General features: G+C 38.2%; 1 protein-coding gene across 2 annotated transcripts in view; it reads right to left on the bottom strand.

Moving 5' to 3' along the window:
- Positions 1–18799, bottom strand: part of Myo1d (myosin ID) — a 311508-nt gene that overhangs the window by 205533 nt on the left and 87176 nt on the right. For both annotated transcript variants that reach the window (XM_026388876.2, XM_026388875.2), the window contains exons 4-11: positions 18177–18342; positions 16714–16767; positions 14865–14960; positions 11510–11626; positions 9336–9539; positions 6498–6643; positions 6134–6248; positions 1861–2031 (exon numbers count right to left, since the gene is read on the bottom strand). In XM_026388876.2, the coding sequence (XP_026244661.2) occupies positions 1861–2031; positions 6134–6248; positions 6498–6643; positions 9336–9539; positions 11510–11626; positions 14865–14960; positions 16714–16767; positions 18177–18342 (1069 nt within the window). The remainder of the gene's footprint in view (positions 1–1860; positions 2032–6133; positions 6249–6497; positions 6644–9335; positions 9540–11509; positions 11627–14864; positions 14961–16713; positions 16768–18176; positions 18343–18799) is intronic.

Here is an 18799-nt window from a genome sequence, read left to right on the forward strand (position 1 = left end):
GTGGGCTTGACTTCTCATGTGCGACTCATGGATATTTATTTAAATGAAGATTTAAATAAGATGTATTAGAAGAAAGGAATTTTTTAAAAATAAAAGCTGATTTTCAACACGACTGTCTGACTGTCACAAATTGAAACAGTTTGCACTGGTCTGGGGTCTTCCACCAACTACTTTGAAAATAGCTCAGTTTGCCTTATTTTTCCACTGCAGGATTTTTTTCTTTCTTATTTAAGAAATATTTCACTATCACAGGGTCATGAATATTCTGCTTTATTTTCTAAAATGTTTATAGTTTTAACTTCTCTACTTAGGTCTCTAATGCACCTAAAATAGATTATACATGTGTGTAGTAGGGATTCTGATTCATTTTATTTTCTCATGAATTTCTAATTATCAATTATTGAGAAGTCTGAAACTTACATTGTCATAAATCAAGGATCTATTAAAGTATGGGTCTGTTTGAAAAGCCAAAAAAAATGCAATTATTTGGCATGATGGTGATCAATTCAATTTAACTTCACAAATACCGATGAATGTCTATCATTTGGTGGGTGGGTCTAGGGGTTCTCCACAACCTGACTTGTAATTACAACAGGCAAATGCCTGTTATAAAGTATCCATCAAAGATAAGACCTTTCCCATGCAATCACTCCATTTTTAAATGCATCACTCTAAATCAATTAGGTTGCTTCTAACTTTGCTTACTGCTATGCCTCCAGCACTGAGGAAGGCACCTGGAAAATGAGAAGCACTTGATAGTTATTTGGGATTCAAGTGGGGGATGACTGAGTATCCCTAGCCCAGAACCCTAATGTCAAAGATTGGTCTGTGGTGTTTGCAGGCCAATTTGTAGCAGGTTACAAGTCAATCCTCAGTAACAGCCTAAGGAGAATATCTCCCAAATAATGAGCCAGAAACATACTTCAGTCAGTAGTCAATTTCTTGATGATATGTGCTTTGACTAGATAACTGTGGAATTCCCTGTTTTGATTATATAATTTCAAAGGCAACAAAGTTAGAAAATAGATTTATTCATGCTAAAAAAATGGCAGCATGTCATAGATTTATAAAATAGTAGAGGAGCAGAAATGTTTGCCCTTTTATTTAAGGACATGAGGAGCAGGGAGGTGTTCTCCTTCAGCTTATGGCTGCTAGGCAAGCTTATGTGGAGAAGGCCAGGGGTGATGGTGACATGCCCCTCCCCAACACAGATCCTGAACAAATATTAACAGCAGGGCCCGACACAGAGGTCTGATTACCACAACTGCCATCAGTTATTACAGAAAACTGATTTGCTTGTGACAGTTTTAGATTGTGAAAAATGAGAGCAAAAAGGATTCCCGTTGCTCAAGCAGTGAGTTTCCCTGTGATATCCAGAATTATAGTTTCAATTTTTCCTGTTTTCAAGAAAGTCACATAGTCGGAAGAACCATAGCAGAGCACACACCACATCTTGCAAATGAGGATTACAGTGAAAAGTCAAGGACAAAAGCTATTTTCTGTGCCAGAATTATCAGATGCAGGAGTAAAATTCTAGCACATGAACCAGGACTCTGCACCTATTGGCTGTCAATGACATCATGCTTTCCAAAGAATCATGCTCATTTTCCCCATTTCTAGCAAATAAAATGGTCTGGAGCTCCCTCTCCTGGACGCTATGATTTTATCAATCTTGTCATTCTATAAACCAGAGAGGCAGAACTAACCATGCCAATAAATCATTCAATGATGCTTATGGCTTTTCTCCTTATTCGAGTGGACATTCTTTTAAATCCAATATGTAAAGTAATTTAACTCTGTCAAACAATGAGCAAAATCTGACAGATCAAAATGAGAGGAAGATCTCATTAAGCATATTACCTTTCGGCTGGAAAAATGACCATGTTTGCCCAATTTACTGTTCAGTGCCTCAAGGAACATTTCATCAGTAACTTTGCCGACATTCATGCAAGCGTCATCTAGGATGGCAATGATGCCTTTGTGCTGCTGCTCCACAAGGTCCACAATGATCTGATTGTTGAAGTAGTCAATCTGTAGGACACAGTGAGAAAGCAATTCTCTAAGTGAACAGAGACCAGTGCAGGTGAAACACAAAGGTGCCTCCACTGGTTCTGGAGCATGTTTGATTCCCCTGATGTGAACTATGTGAACAGCGTTAATGAGGAATGAGCACACATTCTAACAGAGTATGTGAACTCTGTAATAAACAGTTTATTTGAAAATTTCTTTGTTATCTTTATATCATAAAACTCTTTGTCAGAGAGGCAAAAGTTATAAGGTAGACAATATTCTCGTCTTATGAATTCTTCTTTTGATCCTGTCGCCATATTGTATTCCCAAACCTACTCCTTCATGTTCTCCCCAATCCATTTTCTGATAACCTTAAGACCCAGCTTTCCCTAACAAATAACCTTCAAGTTTTATTTGACATACTACTCCATCATGAAGTTAAAGTATTACACAGAACTTGCACTTTTAGTTATATGACCTTAAGACTAAAAGCCAAAGACCTTTACCTTCAGATTCTGAAAAGTTAAAAAGAATATGAGTCTAAGAGAATTTTGACATTTTTTTTTCTGAATATACAAAATTAATTTTGAGATGTACATATCTATAAAAGATGAGAATACACTTTTTGTTTATTTCTACGAGCTGAATTAAGTTATAAAAACTTCTGCTTTTTTAGCTACTTCAATATATACAAGCTTTGGACAAAATTCCTCTCTTACTACTGTCCTGATGGCCTGCAGCACACCGACCACCAGACACAGAGAGCACACACAGGCCTAACTCAGGCAAGCCACGTGTCCCAGAGGGACAGCTCATTAGCAAACATTTGAATCTTATGTGTAGATGTGTCCCATCTTGTGCAGGAGGTATACCTAACCTGTCTCTATTACCTTCTACCAGGTCTATATACCTGTAAGGAAACACTAACATGTCTCAAGTACCCATGTCCCATGCTTTAAAAATTCAAGGACTTTTGCTGGTTATTTGTGGCTTTCAGCTCCAAATTCAGCTTGCATGTTGTCTTCTGTATCCCATGGACTGAAAGCCTACAATCTAGGTGGCTTTTCCCCTCTTTTTATACTTTTTCTGGTTTGTCTAAATCTCAACTGGGGGTGATTTTGCCTCTCAAGGGACATTTGGCAATGTCAGGAGACATTTTTGATTGTCAGGATGAAAAAATTAATTCCATCTTTGGAAAAAATATTCTAAAAATACTAAAAAGAATTCTATATTAATTAATAGCTGACACCTTAAACTTTGGAATGAAAGACTGTTTTGTCTTGAAACAAAAGAATTACCTTAAAATTCAAATGGTATTACCCAAAGTGCTTGGTCTTTACTGAAGATTCTAGAAACTCTTAGTTTGTAAATTTAATTCTGCTTCACATATTGTTTAAAGTAATGGTTTTCAAACCAGTTTCTCCCAGTAGCCTGGCATTTCCAGGAGTATTTATTTATTTATTTATTTATTAGGGATGCAGGAGCCAGGAGAGAAGTGATGGGTTAGCTTAGGGGTATGGGCTCTGGTCTCCATTCCAAATACTACAGTGTTAACAAGTATGCCAGTGGGATTTGATACTCTGATTGTTAGGAAGGATAACTTTGATCAGTTACCTCTGAATCATATCTGAGTAGCAAATTTTCTGTTTAAATTTGCTATAAAATCCCCTAAGCTTCAGTTATATTGTATATTATACAACAGATACATTCTTAGAAAACTCCATATAAACTTAATTGGATTGAATTACATTTTAAATGGGCTATGAGAGTTCACTTGAGTGTTCTCAATATTTAAAATGACTTGTAAACTACATTGTCAAAAGATCTTAGAAGTGGATGAATCAGAAAGATAACCAGGCGTTTATGAACCTCCTGACAGAAGTTCACACACAGTCCATGAATCAGAATGTGGAAAAAACTGATCCTGAGTCCAGTCAAGGCTCTAGATCTAACCACCACTATACAAGAGACACAAAGAACAGAGGCGTATTAAATGGCACCTCAGGAATGGGATTAGCAAGATCCAGACTGTGGGAAACACCACAGAACATAAGCTCTCTTCCACAAAAGACTGCAAAGGGGGAGGGCGGGTAGAGAGGGGGAGAGAGGGAGAGGCAGAGGGAGGGAGGAGAAATCTGTGGGTGTGAAAGAGCTATCATAAATGCAAAACCCTCAGTGGATCCATATTCAAACAAACTGTAGAACAACAACTGTAAGGCCATTGAGCAAATGTGAATTGTGCACACTAATTATACATCTGATGATCATCAAGGAGTTTTTGCTAATTTTTGGAATGTGATAATAATAGTACTATGGTTATGGTTTTTGAAGGTGTTTAAGATAAAAGCACTGAAATTTTCATAGATGAAATAACAGGGTACCTGGGATTTGCTTCAAAATAACCTGGGGGCAGATGGGTAGGCCCAGATGGTATGAGAGGCAATCGCTGACAACCAGGCTGGGTGGTGGAGATGAGGTGCTTATCACACCATGACGCTCCTTTTATTTTTAAATTTTTAGAGAAAGTGCCACTATGCCTAGAAGATTGAGGTTTTAAAGGAAATACCTAGAATAGAGATTCTAATTTTCTGGGGAATGGGCACTGCTCAGTAGCTGTCACCTTGGGGTTACAGCCTTCTGCTTTCTCCTGAATATACATTTCTTTGGCTTATTTAGCTAAGATTTTTTTTTTTCCTTTTTAGGGCTATTGATCTTTTTCAGATATTTGGAATAACTTACTGCATGTTACTTTGCCTTTATTAACTATGCCTTTGGAACTTGATACTGATTGTGAAAGGATATATTTGACCTGTACCTTGGAATCAAGTCTGAATGACAAGTTTCAGGATAAAAATTGCTTTAAAAATGTAAGCTTCAATTATACTTTGTACTATACATCCGATAAATTCTTGGAAAACTTCACTTAACTTAATTGAATTACATATTAAATGTGTCACGAGTGATCACTATTTAAATCAAACTATAGGTAGCTCTTTCATAAAGTAACTGATAACTCTGGTATATTTGTAAATAGATAAAATTTGTGCTAATGTACTTCAATGAATTTTTTATGGTGTTCTAATATTTAACATATGATGGAAGACAAAAGATTTAATTTGAGGCAGGAACACTATTTATTATACCAATGTCTCTTTTTTTCTCCTGAATGAGAAGAGATGGAAAATAGGAATGTAGGAAGGAATATAAAAGTAATTTAAATATAGCATTTCAAATAGCTTTTTACTGCTATTATGTTGATATAAAAGTAAATATTGACTTTAGTATTATTTTTTTCTTTTCATTTCCAGGGCCAAGGATTGAACTCAGGACCTTGCATGTGCTGGGCAAGTGCTCTGCCACTGAGCTAAATCCCCAACCCCGACTTTATTTTTTATGGCATGGCAAGTTTATAAACTCAGAAAGTTACAAAAACTCAGAATATTTCAAGTCTATTCCTAAAAGCATTTAAAATACAAATTTGTAAGAAAAATTATGAATTTCCTTTTTATCATGAGCAGAAGGTTTGATTGAAGGCAACCAGAAAGCCAAGCAAGTCATGCTTATGGGCAGCCACCTCTGGGTTTGTATCCTGGACAGTCACACTCTCTGGTGTATCTTACCAGTTTAGTGTGCCTCTGATAATGATACTAGTTCACAGAGGATCGTGAGAAGAGAGGTGATAACAGGAAAAGTAAATGGAGATGAAAGTTAATACAGGTGTCCCCATGGGCAGGTTTTGGAGCGTATGAACATCATCAACTGAAGACAGTAAAACGCCACACAGTTTACAAAGTAAAGCAGGAAAAGAAGGAAGGAGAAAAATTAGATTTAGAAGCAAACTTCAGGCAACTTAAAGTAACTTCTAAGGGACGCTGAACTCTTAACAGACACATAGTCAGGAAGTCTGTGTGGGATGGGCCACGTGGTGATTCACCGGTTGTCAGTCAGTGTGCTCTTGGCACTGTTGACAACCCTGAAAATGAACTGGATTTACATATTCCAAAGGGGAAGCTAAGGTTGGCCGTTTCAAGTACCCAAGAGGATCAGGAAATAACTAAAATGATAAGATTGAATGTCACTGATAACAGGCGAGACACACAAAGGCATTTCCAGTGTCACTCACATGCTTCCACGGGATGCCCTCCCGCTGGTACTCCTCTTGTTCCTGCTTCAGAACCAGCTGGATAAATAGCTGCTGCAGTTTCTCATTGCAGTAATTGATGCAGAACTGTTCAAAGCTACATGCAAAAGAGTAAATTAAGTTTACATAAATAAAAAATAAGCAATAGGGTTGGGGTTTCCGCTGCCCTTCTTGTGCTTAGGAATTGAACCCAGGGACACTTAACCACTGAGCCACATCCCCAGCCCTTTATATGTTATCATTTACAGACAGGGTCTCATTTAGTTGCTGAGGCTGGCTTTGAATTCATGATCTTCCCAAGCCACTGGGATTAGCAATAGGGTTTTAAGCACCTCCTGCACCTCACCTGTTGTTGTCAAAGATTTCAAAGCCATAGATATCCAACACACCAATAACAGTGTTTTTCCCATGGATGGTGGTGTCGTAGTTCTTGACCTCAATGATATCATTAATTCGAGTAACGATCCAACAAAAAAGGCGCTCATATATTGCCTGGGAAGAAGATAATATTGTAAATTTTTTGCCCACTTGGAGGTGAGTCGTCTGGATTTGTGATTTCCTATCCATCTTCTCCTTACTGTTTAAAATAACTGTTATTAGACTAAGCAGAACAATAAAACATGTCGATCATATGTTACCAAAAAAACTATATGATGTTTGCCAAAATAAAGTGAGTGATCTGGATTTTTAAAAGATGATGGATCAGCCATTGGTTGTTTTCCAGCGATGTTCCCCAGGCATGTTACCACGTCCCACTGTGCCAGGGATGGGCCTGCCCCCTTGTGTAAGTCACTCTTTATCAATTGACATCATAGTTGGTGTCAATTTCATCAACTATGAGAAGCTGGGAACAAACGAGTTAATATCTATACTTTAATATCTATTCTCCGCTAAAGTTCTGTGAATTCTAAAAAATATATAAATATTGATTTATAAGGCTCAATAAGGGTCTGAGCCAAAAGGCCAATGTTTGAAATTCCTTGAGAATCAAGTCCATGCTGAGGGTGTGGCTCAGTAGTGGAGGCTTGCCCAGCATGCATGAAGCCCTGGTTCACCCCCAGCACCACATATACACACACAAAGGTCAAATACACATCTATCGTATAAGGATATATATAATCCAAAGACACACGTGGAGAAAGGTGTCACAGGCAGCCTGACATGCTGGACATGTTTCTGATGTATCCCCCAGCCAGCCACTCTCTCCCCAACTTCACTTCTCCTGTTCTTTCCAATCCTCTGGGGTCTTCACTGATGTCCTGCTCCTCCACTAACATGGCTCATCAAGGACCCAGAGCACCTCTGTGCAGACTTCTCTGTGGACATCTGAGATTCTCTATGTCACTCAATCTAGGTGCCCACTCCCTTTTTTTGAAATATTCTCTTGTCTGGGATTTGTGATAACACCCTTCCTTGATTTTCTTCCTGTTTCATTGGCTGACTTTTAGGTGACCTCTGAGAGGGTTTGCTCCTCATCTAAACTCTAAAAGCTGAAGTTTTTCTTGGCCCTCTTCTCCTCCCTCTAGTGCCCTCTGAGTTATCTCACCCAGCATTAAATATCACTGATATGGTCTGACTCCCAAGTAGTTATCCCCACCCAGACCCTGGAGAGTCTCTGAGCTCTGGACTCATGTGCTTGACTCTGCCTGACAATGACCCCGAGATATCTCACAGACACCTCAAACTCAGATCCTGTGAGGACTCTTGATGTTTTCACCTCCAAAAACTGTTCCTATCCTACTTGGAGCCATAAATAAGTGGCACCAGGCACTTAGAAATTAATCATTGATTCAAACAAATGATTAATTTGCTGACTACTCACAATGTAGTTTATTGAAGCCATAGGACAGAAATAGTCTCAATCTCTTAGGGAGTAGGATGAAGGACAATTACTTTCTCTGTCTCTCTGTCTCTCTGTCTCTCTGTCTGTCTGTCTGTCTCTCTCTCTCTCTCTCACACACACACACACACACACTCCCTCACTCTCTCTCCCATCATACTGTACTTAGGAGCAGTACTTGGCACTGGAAGGGAATTTGATCTATCTGGTATTCAGGAAGGCCAGGGAAGCCATCTCTGAGAAAGTGATGTGTGAGCACAGGTCAGAAGGATAAAGGGAGAGAAAAGCAAGGCATGCTGGGGAAACAGCGTGTACAGAGGCCCGAGGCTGGAAGCAGAAGGGGATAAAGATCCCCTGGGAGGCCCAGGGGAAGGCTGTGGTGCTGGAATGAGGAAAGGTGGCTGCAAGACAGTACTCGATAAGGTGGGAGGGGTCGCTGGAGCAGACCTTGCCAAGGCATAGCCTTTCTTTCTTTTTTAAAATTTATTTTTACTGTTTTAATCAGAACTTTATAGTTATACATAGTAGTTGGGTTCATCTCAACAAACTCATACACACGTGGAATTCAATTTCGGTTCATGATCCCCCGTTTCCCTCCTGCCCTTCCTCCCCTCTCCTATTCTCCTTTCTCTACTAGACTTCCTTTGGCTTATCTATTTATTTATATTATATTCGATTGGTTCTTTCTATCTATGCATAAAGGTGAAGTCCCCTGTGGTGTATTTATATGTACACATGATTTTTTTTTTTTTTTTTTTGGTGCTGGGGATTGAACTCAGGGCCTTGTACATGTGAGGCAAGCACTCTACCAACTGAGCTATATCCCCAGCCCTCACATTACATGATTTTTAAAATAATTCATTCTGCACTGCCTCCCCTTACCCATCCCTCCACTCTGTCTCTTGATCTCCTTTTGAATTATTGGTCTCCCATAAGGCTCTATTCTTGGTTCCCTCATTCCCATGGTTGGTATGATTTTGCTTTTCTGGTGTGATGTTCACGGACAGAGGGGTTCATTGAGACTACAATGGTCAGAAAGTCTTATCATGGTTTCTTTCTTTTTTTTTTTTTAAGAGAGAGTGAGAGAGAGAGAGAGAATTTTTAATATTTATTTTTTAGTTCTCGGCGGACACAACATCTTTGTTGGTATGTGGTGCTGAGGATCGAACCCGGGCCGCACGCATGCCAGGCGAGCGCGCTACCCCTTGAGCCACATCCCCAGCCCCTTATCATGGTTTCTAAAAGCCTTTGCCTGCTGTCAAGTGTCTGAATACATTCTTGATGGGTTTCACCCATGCTGCAGCTGTGATCCCCCGGGTCTATAGCGTCTTGGTGAAACCTCACCTTAGCAAAAGCATCTCGGCCGTAGCAAGCTTCTTGTTCTGTGTGCTGCTTGTCGATGATGTCACGGCCTGTGGCCACTGTCCTGTAGAGAAGGGCTTTCTCAACCATGTCTGTCTTAGTAGAGAGCAATTCCGCTATGATAGACACAACCTTGGTGTTCTCGATGAGAGGTGTGTCACCGTCCACTACAAATTTTAAATTTCCCTATATCAGAATTGAAAAGAAGAAGACACATCATTTCCAGTGAGGTTCTGAAATATTATGTCAGGTATATATTTGCCAATTTAAAATACAATTCAAGTGTCCTTGTTTGCACCCATCTTCCCAAGATGGGTGTGATTCTGTTTGAATCTTCTGGGTTTTGAACCCGTTACATCCATGACATTGGCTGCTACTCTGAATTCTGCAACATCAAGGATAGAGGACTAGAAATGAAAATGAAAAGCCCAGCACTTTGTCTGTTTTCTCCCTCTTCTTCAGAAACTTGTACAACTTTTTGTTTTCAGCTTATTTTTTAAATAGCAGTCCTATATTTTTATGCAGTCAAATTTATGAGTCTTTTGCCAAGGGTTTTTCTTTCTTTGGTGTCTATACTTAGACCATTCCTTTCCAAAGAGTTATAAATACTTAATATTTTATTCTAATACTTTATTTTCTTTCACTTAAACTTTTAATCTACTGGGAATTTATTTTGGCATGTATTGTAAGGTAAGACTCTGACTTTACTTTTTCAGATGGTTAGTGCCCCAACACCATTTCTTGGGTTGTCTAGTTTTTCTCTCCTGACTTGAAATGTGTGTGTATGTGTGTGTGTGTGTGTGTGTGTGTGTGTGGGTGGGTGAAGTTTGCTCAAGTGTTTGAATGTATTTATGTTCCACTCACTAAATAAACAATAAATATTTATTAACCAACAACCAAGTGTCTAGCCTATCAACTGATCTATTGATTAACTTGTTGATCTGGTGTTAAATTTTTATAACAAGTTTTAAGACCTCGCAGCATTTACTATCACTTTAACTTTGGCAGAATTCATTTTGTCTTCTCTCCTCCCTTCCTCTACCCTCTATTCTTCTTTAACATTTTATTTGATCTTCTTACAGGTTTATTGGTCCAGGTAAACTCTAGGATCATGAAATCAGTTAAGAACAAAATAAGGTTCCTTTCTGGATTCTGAGAGGGGCCACTGGATTCGATTTAGAAACTAACTTGAAGACACAAGACAATGTATGATACTGCAGTCTTCCTAGACAGGAATATTTATTTATTTATTTGGCCCTATGAGGAGCTGGCTGCCCCTGTGAGGTTGTGCCACCCCTATAAAATGCCTTGTAACATTTTTCATATGGATTCTTCCTCCTCTTTCTCCTTGTTCTGATTCTTAAGGTTTTAAGCTTTAATACTATCAATTATAATTGTAAAATTATACTAGGAGCTAGGGACCTCATAGTCACCAAATGGTAAGGCTTTTTGTTTAATTTTTTTTTTATTTCCATGTACTTCTGACTCAGAGTTAAATCTTGTTATATTGAGGAGAAAGGTAATTTTTGTTCCAGATTTGTATCTGTGTCATCCTTCATCCTTCATGTCATCCTGCATGTTCATAAAGTTTCCAACACCTCCAATCATATTAGGGATAGTGAAATAAACCCAACAGGTGGTTCTTCATTTCTCCTGGGTTTGGAGAGCTATAGTGAAAACCCCTGGACCACAGGTGTGTGGCAGTGGCTTGTGGTTTTGGCCCTGTGAGGAGCTGGCTGCCCCTTTGAGGCCATGCCACCCCTATAAAATGAGATGACTGAAATCCAGTACTGATCATCCATGATCTTATGTTTCAAATGCTATTAGAAATTTACACTATTAGTAGTCACATTATTGTTGGAGTTTTTTCTCCTCAAAATTAACTAGTTCGAGGCTCGACAATACCAATGAGACAATGAGCTGAAATCATAGGTTCAAAACCCACAGTGGTTTGGAAAATCCCTCATAATATTATAAAATAATAGTGAGAACCACCAATTAATTTCTTCAAAATGTGAGCCAAGTTTTTCTTTAAATAAATCGCTTTTTAAATCCACAGAGAAAAAACAAAATTTTCTTAAAGAGTATCCTGTCTCCACAGGGAGCCAAAACATTCTGAGAGGTGAACCCCACTCCAAGTACACACTCCCACTTACCAAGTGAAGAATAGTAGCCAGAATTTTATATACTGTTTGAATCTCCTCGGGTTTGAAGCCAATTACTTTCATGGCATCAGCTACAACTTTGAATTCTGCAGCATCATTGATAGAGGACTAGAAATGAAAAGGGAAAGCCTAAGTCAAGACATTTCATATTAGCATTAAAATCTAACAATTTTGAAACTAAGTTCAAGTTTAGCCATGGTCTTGATGTCTTTGGAGTAAATCACTCGAGATGATGAGTATCCAGATAATAAAAGTATTTCAGGGATGGGAACATCATTCAGCACATTTACAAGCCCACTTGGGTGTGATAGCCATCTACCTAATATAAAGCACTGTGCACTTTTCTGGAAGCTTCAGTCCTGAGTTGGGATCAGACGTACTGATTAGCACTCCTGATCGGTGAGGGCAAAGGCATGGAATGCAAGATCACAAATGGACATGTTGAATGTGGGAACTTTCAAAATATATGATTGGCTATTATCATCTGTGGCTCTTTCTGCATAATTTATCTCCCTCTCTTGCATAATCAGACTTTTTATTTCCCAGATGAGGAAAGCAGGCCCCCAAGAGCAACGCAGCCTGTCTCAGTCACTCGGCAAGCTGTGAAATAGACTGGGACTGCTTCACTTTTTCACTCACTTGGAAAGAAGTCAGATCTTCTAAATGTTCAGGGGAGTTCGAGGATGAATCACCTGCCCTTACGGAGCCATGGCTATGAATTCAGGCTGTGAATTCCACAAAACTTCATAATAAAGCAATGGTTAACTGCCTATGTTACAACTTTTCCCAAAGCAGCCATTATAGACTCATCCTTTTCTTGATGAGTTGCTGCTCTTGCCTGGACACAGAGACCCAGCATGATGCTCACCTGATGAGGGAACCTCTCTGCTGAGGAACACATGCTCCTCTGGTATCCAGGAGATAATCAAGCAAGAGGTTGCACCCTACTATTTTTTTTTTATAACCTTAGGAAAGATAATTAACCTCATTGAGTCTCAATTGTTGTCATGGTTAAAATGGACATAGTATATTTATTTTAGTACTAATGTGAAAATGGAATGAGAATTTGTATAAGGTACCTCCCTGGTTAATAGCACATAAAGACACACAAATATCAGATACTACTATTACTGTAAACCACAACAATGTTGAAATTGCAAAGCAACTGGAGAAAAGTTCTAAAAGTGTGGGGAACTGCTTACTGTTTCCCCAACACCCCTTCCACCCGACTTGTTTCTTACTAACAGAACATTTGTTTACTCCTCTCCAAGCACACAACTGGCCTGCACCTCACCTCATGGGTACATCTCCACTGGTCTAAACTAATTATGGGGCTCTTGTTTCCCCTGCCAATCACCTGGTTAGCCACAGGCATGGATGCTATTTTTGATCAATAAGAAGCAAGGGAGGGAGAGAGGGAGAGAGGAAAAAAGAGAATGAATAGAGACAGATAGATATGTGCGTGAAGTAAGTGTTCCAGGGAGGTTTATTCCAGTTTATAAAGGGATATAATGCCAGGAATATTTCTTTTGCCTCTGACTCCTAGAATTTTGAGACGATGAGGAAAACCAGACTAAGAGGACAAGATAGTCCCCTGAGTAGAGGAAAGCTGTAAGTTAGTAAGACAAACAAACAAACAAACAAACAAAACTACCTGGGTTCCTAACAACATGTGGAGGCAACAACCAATTCTGGAAGTGCCCTGTCTCAAGGCTTCCTGTCTTGTAAGATAAGTAAGCAACCCATGGTATCTTAATTGTGTAATGAGTTCTACATCTTAAGACTAGTTAAAAATATGTAAAGCAATATTTCTAGATAAAATTATCATTAATTTATATTTGTCTGCAAGGGAAGACAATAAGAATTACACTGTAATATAATAAAAACAAGTTTATTTATTGTGTGATTTCATTTCTAAGCATGCACACAAACCCTGATCAATTATTATTATGTCTGGATGGTAAGATTTAAGCATATTTTTGCTTCCTTTTGGTTCAACTTTATTTTAGGTTTTAACTCAGTTGTTTTTGTTAGAGGGGAAGCGTGGGCAGGGGAGGGAAAGTAGATGCAGAACACTTATCAATAAAAGGGAATGTAAGCTGAATTTAACTTAGAAAAAGGTCTAAATATTAACTTAATACTTTCTTTCTTGTGGGGGCTCTACTTGGGCCAAAAGTAATTTGGTTAATAAGACAATCTGACTAAAAAAGAATGTTTCCAGCCACTGGCTTTCTAAGTGTTGATTTTATAATCCTCTCTATATATTCAAGTACCTCTGATGATTCTCAGAAAGGTGGAGTGTTGCCCTCTATTGTTCTATTTTCAATTAAATTTCAGCCAAATATTTCTGCTCTGTGAAAAGTTGGTGTTATCTAAATGTCAAATAATGGAATATTAATTGCAAAAACATATTATTTATTTTTATGCCTAGTGATAAAAATGGAGCTAAACCAGTAGTGAAAGTATAATTAGCTGAAGGTAAATAATAAAAAACAATTAAAGACATATATTCTACAGCTTAGATCCTTTTTTAAGTTTATTTTTCATCCAATGAGAAAAGCAATGCATCTGTCATTAAAGTTTAAAATGTTGAAGAGTAGAACACAAATATCCATAATATCACCCTTCCTGAATAAACAGTTAAAAAATGATCTATGTCCTCCAGATCTTTATTTAATGCATTTATATACTTTTCCTCCTGCAAAACAGAATAATGTAATTATTGCTTATAACCTACCACCAACAAACAGCTGTATTATCACCAATAGTTGTAAAACGACTAGCAGAAAGTTAATTAGAAATAAAAGAGCAAAAATGTACGTGCACATGTGTATGTGAGTGTTTTCACACAAAGGGAGGGGGAAAATGGATTAATTTTGAAAGCTGAATACACAGAAATGCCCCATGGGCCAAAAAACTATTTCTAGGATACATGGAAATCAGCATCTGGGGGAAAAAACAGTGAATGGAGAATCAGAGTTCTTTTTAATTTTGTTTTGTTTTACTAACTTGCCTTTGGCCAAATCATATGAAATCTTAGAAGGCAGACTTCCTTGTTCTACTAATATCTTTATAGTAGCAAAATATTGGAATAGGATTAAAAACGTTGAACACAGAAAGAACCTTCTTTTCTGCTAGATGGTGACAAAATATAGGGATGGATTATTTAACAGAGTTGTTGACTATAATGTACTGTGTCTCTGTCTCTGAGAGTTTAAAAAAATAGAAGAGAATTAGAAGAAATGTGCGTTTGCCTAGAGGCAGCAGGCTCAGTCAGATGAATAGCTAATGTCCCTTCGGATTGTCTGATTCTGTATCTGAACAACCTTGAAGAAGAAATTCCCACCTTTAACTGAGCTCCAACATGGATGTAGTTGTAGGATGAAAGGGATTTCTGCAGGTGTAGAGAGCGCAGTATCTGCTCTGACCCTCCTTGGAGTAGCTGAAAAACATTTCATTAGAAATAAATTGGTAAGATATATACGGAGGCAAATATATCAAATACCCTACATTTATGTCAATCTGGGGGATTTTGGCTTTGAAGAGTTTTTAAAAGTTGTTTGGGCTTTTTGCTTCTTTTTACCTGAAGGTAAATAGCTTCAGTGTCATAAGTTAAGCAGAATGTTATATGATACAGGACAAAAGGTGTGAGTAGGATTATCTGGAAAACAGCACCCTGGCCCTGAGGGGGTCACTTGTTTAGCATCCTCAGTACAGAGGGATAGAGCTGTGCCTCTGAATCTGGAGAAAGTCAACCCTCCGCAGAGTGAAGACGCATGGCAGATGCTCAGTGTGGAGGCACACTCAAGAAGAGACTGCTTTTTAGGGCTTGGCTAGCTTCACTTAGCATAATCTGCTCTATTGCCCAGAGGGGTGAAGACAAGACAGGAAGGAGGAAAAAAAAAAAAAGAGGAGACTGCTTTTCTTCACCTGTTACCTTCTGCAGGGAGGAGGACCAAGGGATAAGACTCAGTGTTGGATGAAGACAGATTTTAGCACCTTCATTCAAGGGAGAAAACACTGGGAAAAAAGTTTTGAGTGCTTGAAATTAACAACTTTTCTACATGTGGTAGAAAACCAGTTCACTCAAGACAGCCAATTGTCAACAAGAACGGATACAAAATTGACAGCTCTTTTATAGAGAACATGCCTTTGGTGAGGCATTGTGTTTAAATTCTCTATGTTGAACTGTATGCTTTGGTTTACTTAAAAGGGATAACTATCAGACTTTGAAAACCGAGTTTTCATGCAAACACCCCAGAACTTGCATGTGTGAGTGAGGGGTGTCCACCACAGTAGTTATCAGACCCTATGGGACACTGTGCTCGACTGCACAGTGGTCCTTCAATCACCTGCATAGACAGCTTATGCATGGAAAGCAATCTCAATTGATTTAGAGCTTTACTTCTTAAAAATCCAAATTAATATTGCTTAATTTGACCACTCTATTTATTAGCCTTGGTTTAGATCAGTTTGGGCTTTAAAAAATTATAATGATGCATCAAACTTGGTTTCTTAATGCAGATTCCGTAGCACAAGGGACAGTTAAAAGATTCTGGCCTAGACTCTAACAGTATTCCTAAAAGAATTGTTCAGTTTTTTTCTCCCCTAAGCTTTGATGGGCTTGAATTTATAAATCCTGGTTATTTTTTTAAAAAGAAATCATATTGCTTTAGAGTCTCTTTATAATAGCAAAATAAACTGAATTTGCATTTCCAGTTCTGGAACTCAAAAATATAGGGACAAGAGCTTTAATTAAAAATAAAACCAGGGCCGAAAACTGAAAAATAAATATTAAAAAATTCTCTCTCTCTCTCTCACTCACTCTTTTTTTTTTTTTAAAAAAAACCTTTTAAAAAAATAAAACCAAATTAATTTAGCATATTGATAATTGACCATACCAAAAATTTTCATGGTCATTACACCATTCTCTGCACTGCAAAGAGATGCGGGTGATGCTCAATCTAGTTCATCTGATTGGTAACCACCTGCTAGCCCTCACAAATGGTCACGCTAATTAAATCTCTTATGAAGCATGTGGGGTAAGGTGTGTGCACATGTGTACACATCTGTAATGTGTGTGGACCAATGGGCACAAGAGAGGGACGGAACAGGGGAGAGCCCAATACCAAAACACCAATTTCTGGAGCAGCTGGGTAAATGATCAATTCTCTGGCCAACAAGAGATCACTAACCTGATAGAAAGAGTGAAAGCTTCTTTCTCCTGGCTGCTGCACAATCACTCGAGACTAAGGAAAAACACATTCAAATGGTTAAACTCAAAATGTCCCCATAAAATAAAACGGAAGCCACTTTCTTAGGGAATCTTGTGTCTCAAGTGCATTTCAATGTCCTAGGACAAGGAATAGTTCTCACCTAAGACTAGATCTTCCCTGTTTCTCATGCATTTTTTTTAATAATTCTTAAAACAAAGGTTCCTAAAACTTTCTGAGCAATGAAGCTATTTTGATTTTTCTTTTAAATCAGGAGCCTAAAGATAGTATTTTGTGAGGTTTGGAGATTGGAAGTTGGGAGAATAGAAAGGAATGCTTTGGGAGGACTATTCTCAACATTCCCTTCCCCAGGGTCTGCTGGCATTTTAAAGAGCAAGGCTGTATATCCTGTAATAAAACCAGTTGCGCAAGATCAGTCCCTAGGGACTCCTGCCTTAGATGGTTCCAGAAAGACTGCTGTTAGGATAGGGCTCAAAATGTGTGTTCGTCCAGTCTGAAGGGATTCTTTTGATTAAACATGTGCGTAAAGCCATGAAATATTTTGTAAAAAGAAGACTGATAACACTTGGCATTTCCCGTCCTTTTTTAACAGGCTCTGATAAAACACTCATTTCCTTAACCCTCTGACCTCAGTATAACAAAAATAAAGATTATGCTGCATTATACTGCCCTAAAAGAAGCTACAGAGTAAAATGGGACGGGAAATCCTTAACTGAGAAGGCATGTCCTCTTAGGTCAGAGCACAACTTAAGGTGGAGACTCAGCTCTATTAAGTACAAGCTTAACAGTGAATCTTGGGGATGCACGTGCTCCTGCAGTCAGACCCAGCGATGATCAAGATTGGTTAGGACATGACTGTTCTGCCAGTCCCAAGAGGAAAGTTTTAATTGGAATCTCCTAGAAATTGGGCCTAACATTTGCTTAGGCAGATAAAACATATTCCAAGTTTTCACTGACCAAATACAGTATGCTTTATAATTAGGATGTAAGATCGCAGAGTACATATGTGATACTACAAAGCAGTGAACAAACAGAAACTAAGAAGAAAAGGAAATTTCAAATTAATTAAAAAGAACATGGATGGAAGAGGGTGATGGATAAAGACTAGAACTGACGAGTCCTAGTTGGTTTTTGGTTAAACCTGACCCAGAAATTTGTGTTCACTCTCTTTCAATCCCCCCACATATGGCCCTTCCCCCCAAAATCTGTATCTACCAAATCCATAAATTTTTCCAACTTGGTATTACAAGTGCTAATAAGAAAACACAAAAGGAGAATCTTATCACACAATGCTAACTTGAGGAGGGAGAAAAGGATTAAAAGCTACTTTAAAGCTAAAAAGTTAAATTTTATAAATAGAATCAAGTATTTTTAAAAAAAACTAGCATTTATAAACATTATCCTCAGATATTAGCACACTTTACCTTCTCCAATAAGTAGTTGTTGATATGCCCACCAATAGGGTCTCCTTTGAAATCAAAGTTGATATCCATGTATTTTCCAAACCTGCTTGAGTTGTCATTACGGTTAGTTTTGGCATTTCCAAAAGCTTCCAAAACACAGTTGGACTTAAGCAGCATATTCTTCACTCTTTAACACAGATAAATGAAAGTCATTATAAAAAGTTGCAGAGACTAGGACTTTTAAAAAATTGGACTTTGCTAAAACATTCACATATTAATTGTAAATATGCAAATATTTACAGATTGTAGCACTGTTTGCAATATTAAGAAAACAAAAACAAATGTGCACTAAGGGGGCAGATAAAATATATTTTTGTTTCCCAGTATAATGAAATGCTACATAGATGTTAAAAAATAAAGAAGTACATCAACATATATAGGAAGGTATCCAGATGTGAAATCAAACTGAAATATATGTATTGCAGGAACTGAGTGTGTATGTGTGCATGCACAACCAGGGAATGTCTGTGCACACAAACATGTGTTGGTAAACCTCTATAGGTCTAGAGGGAACAGCACATGCCACTATGTAATCTAGGCAGGAGGTTGACAGGGTAGGCAAGGGGAGATTTTAGGGAACTTTT

The sequence above is a fragment of the Urocitellus parryii genome, chromosome 7 (assembly GCF_045843805.1).
Source record: "Urocitellus parryii isolate mUroPar1 chromosome 7, mUroPar1.hap1, whole genome shotgun sequence".
Classification (NCBI taxonomy): Eukaryota; Metazoa; Chordata; class Mammalia; order Rodentia; family Sciuridae; genus Urocitellus; species Urocitellus parryii.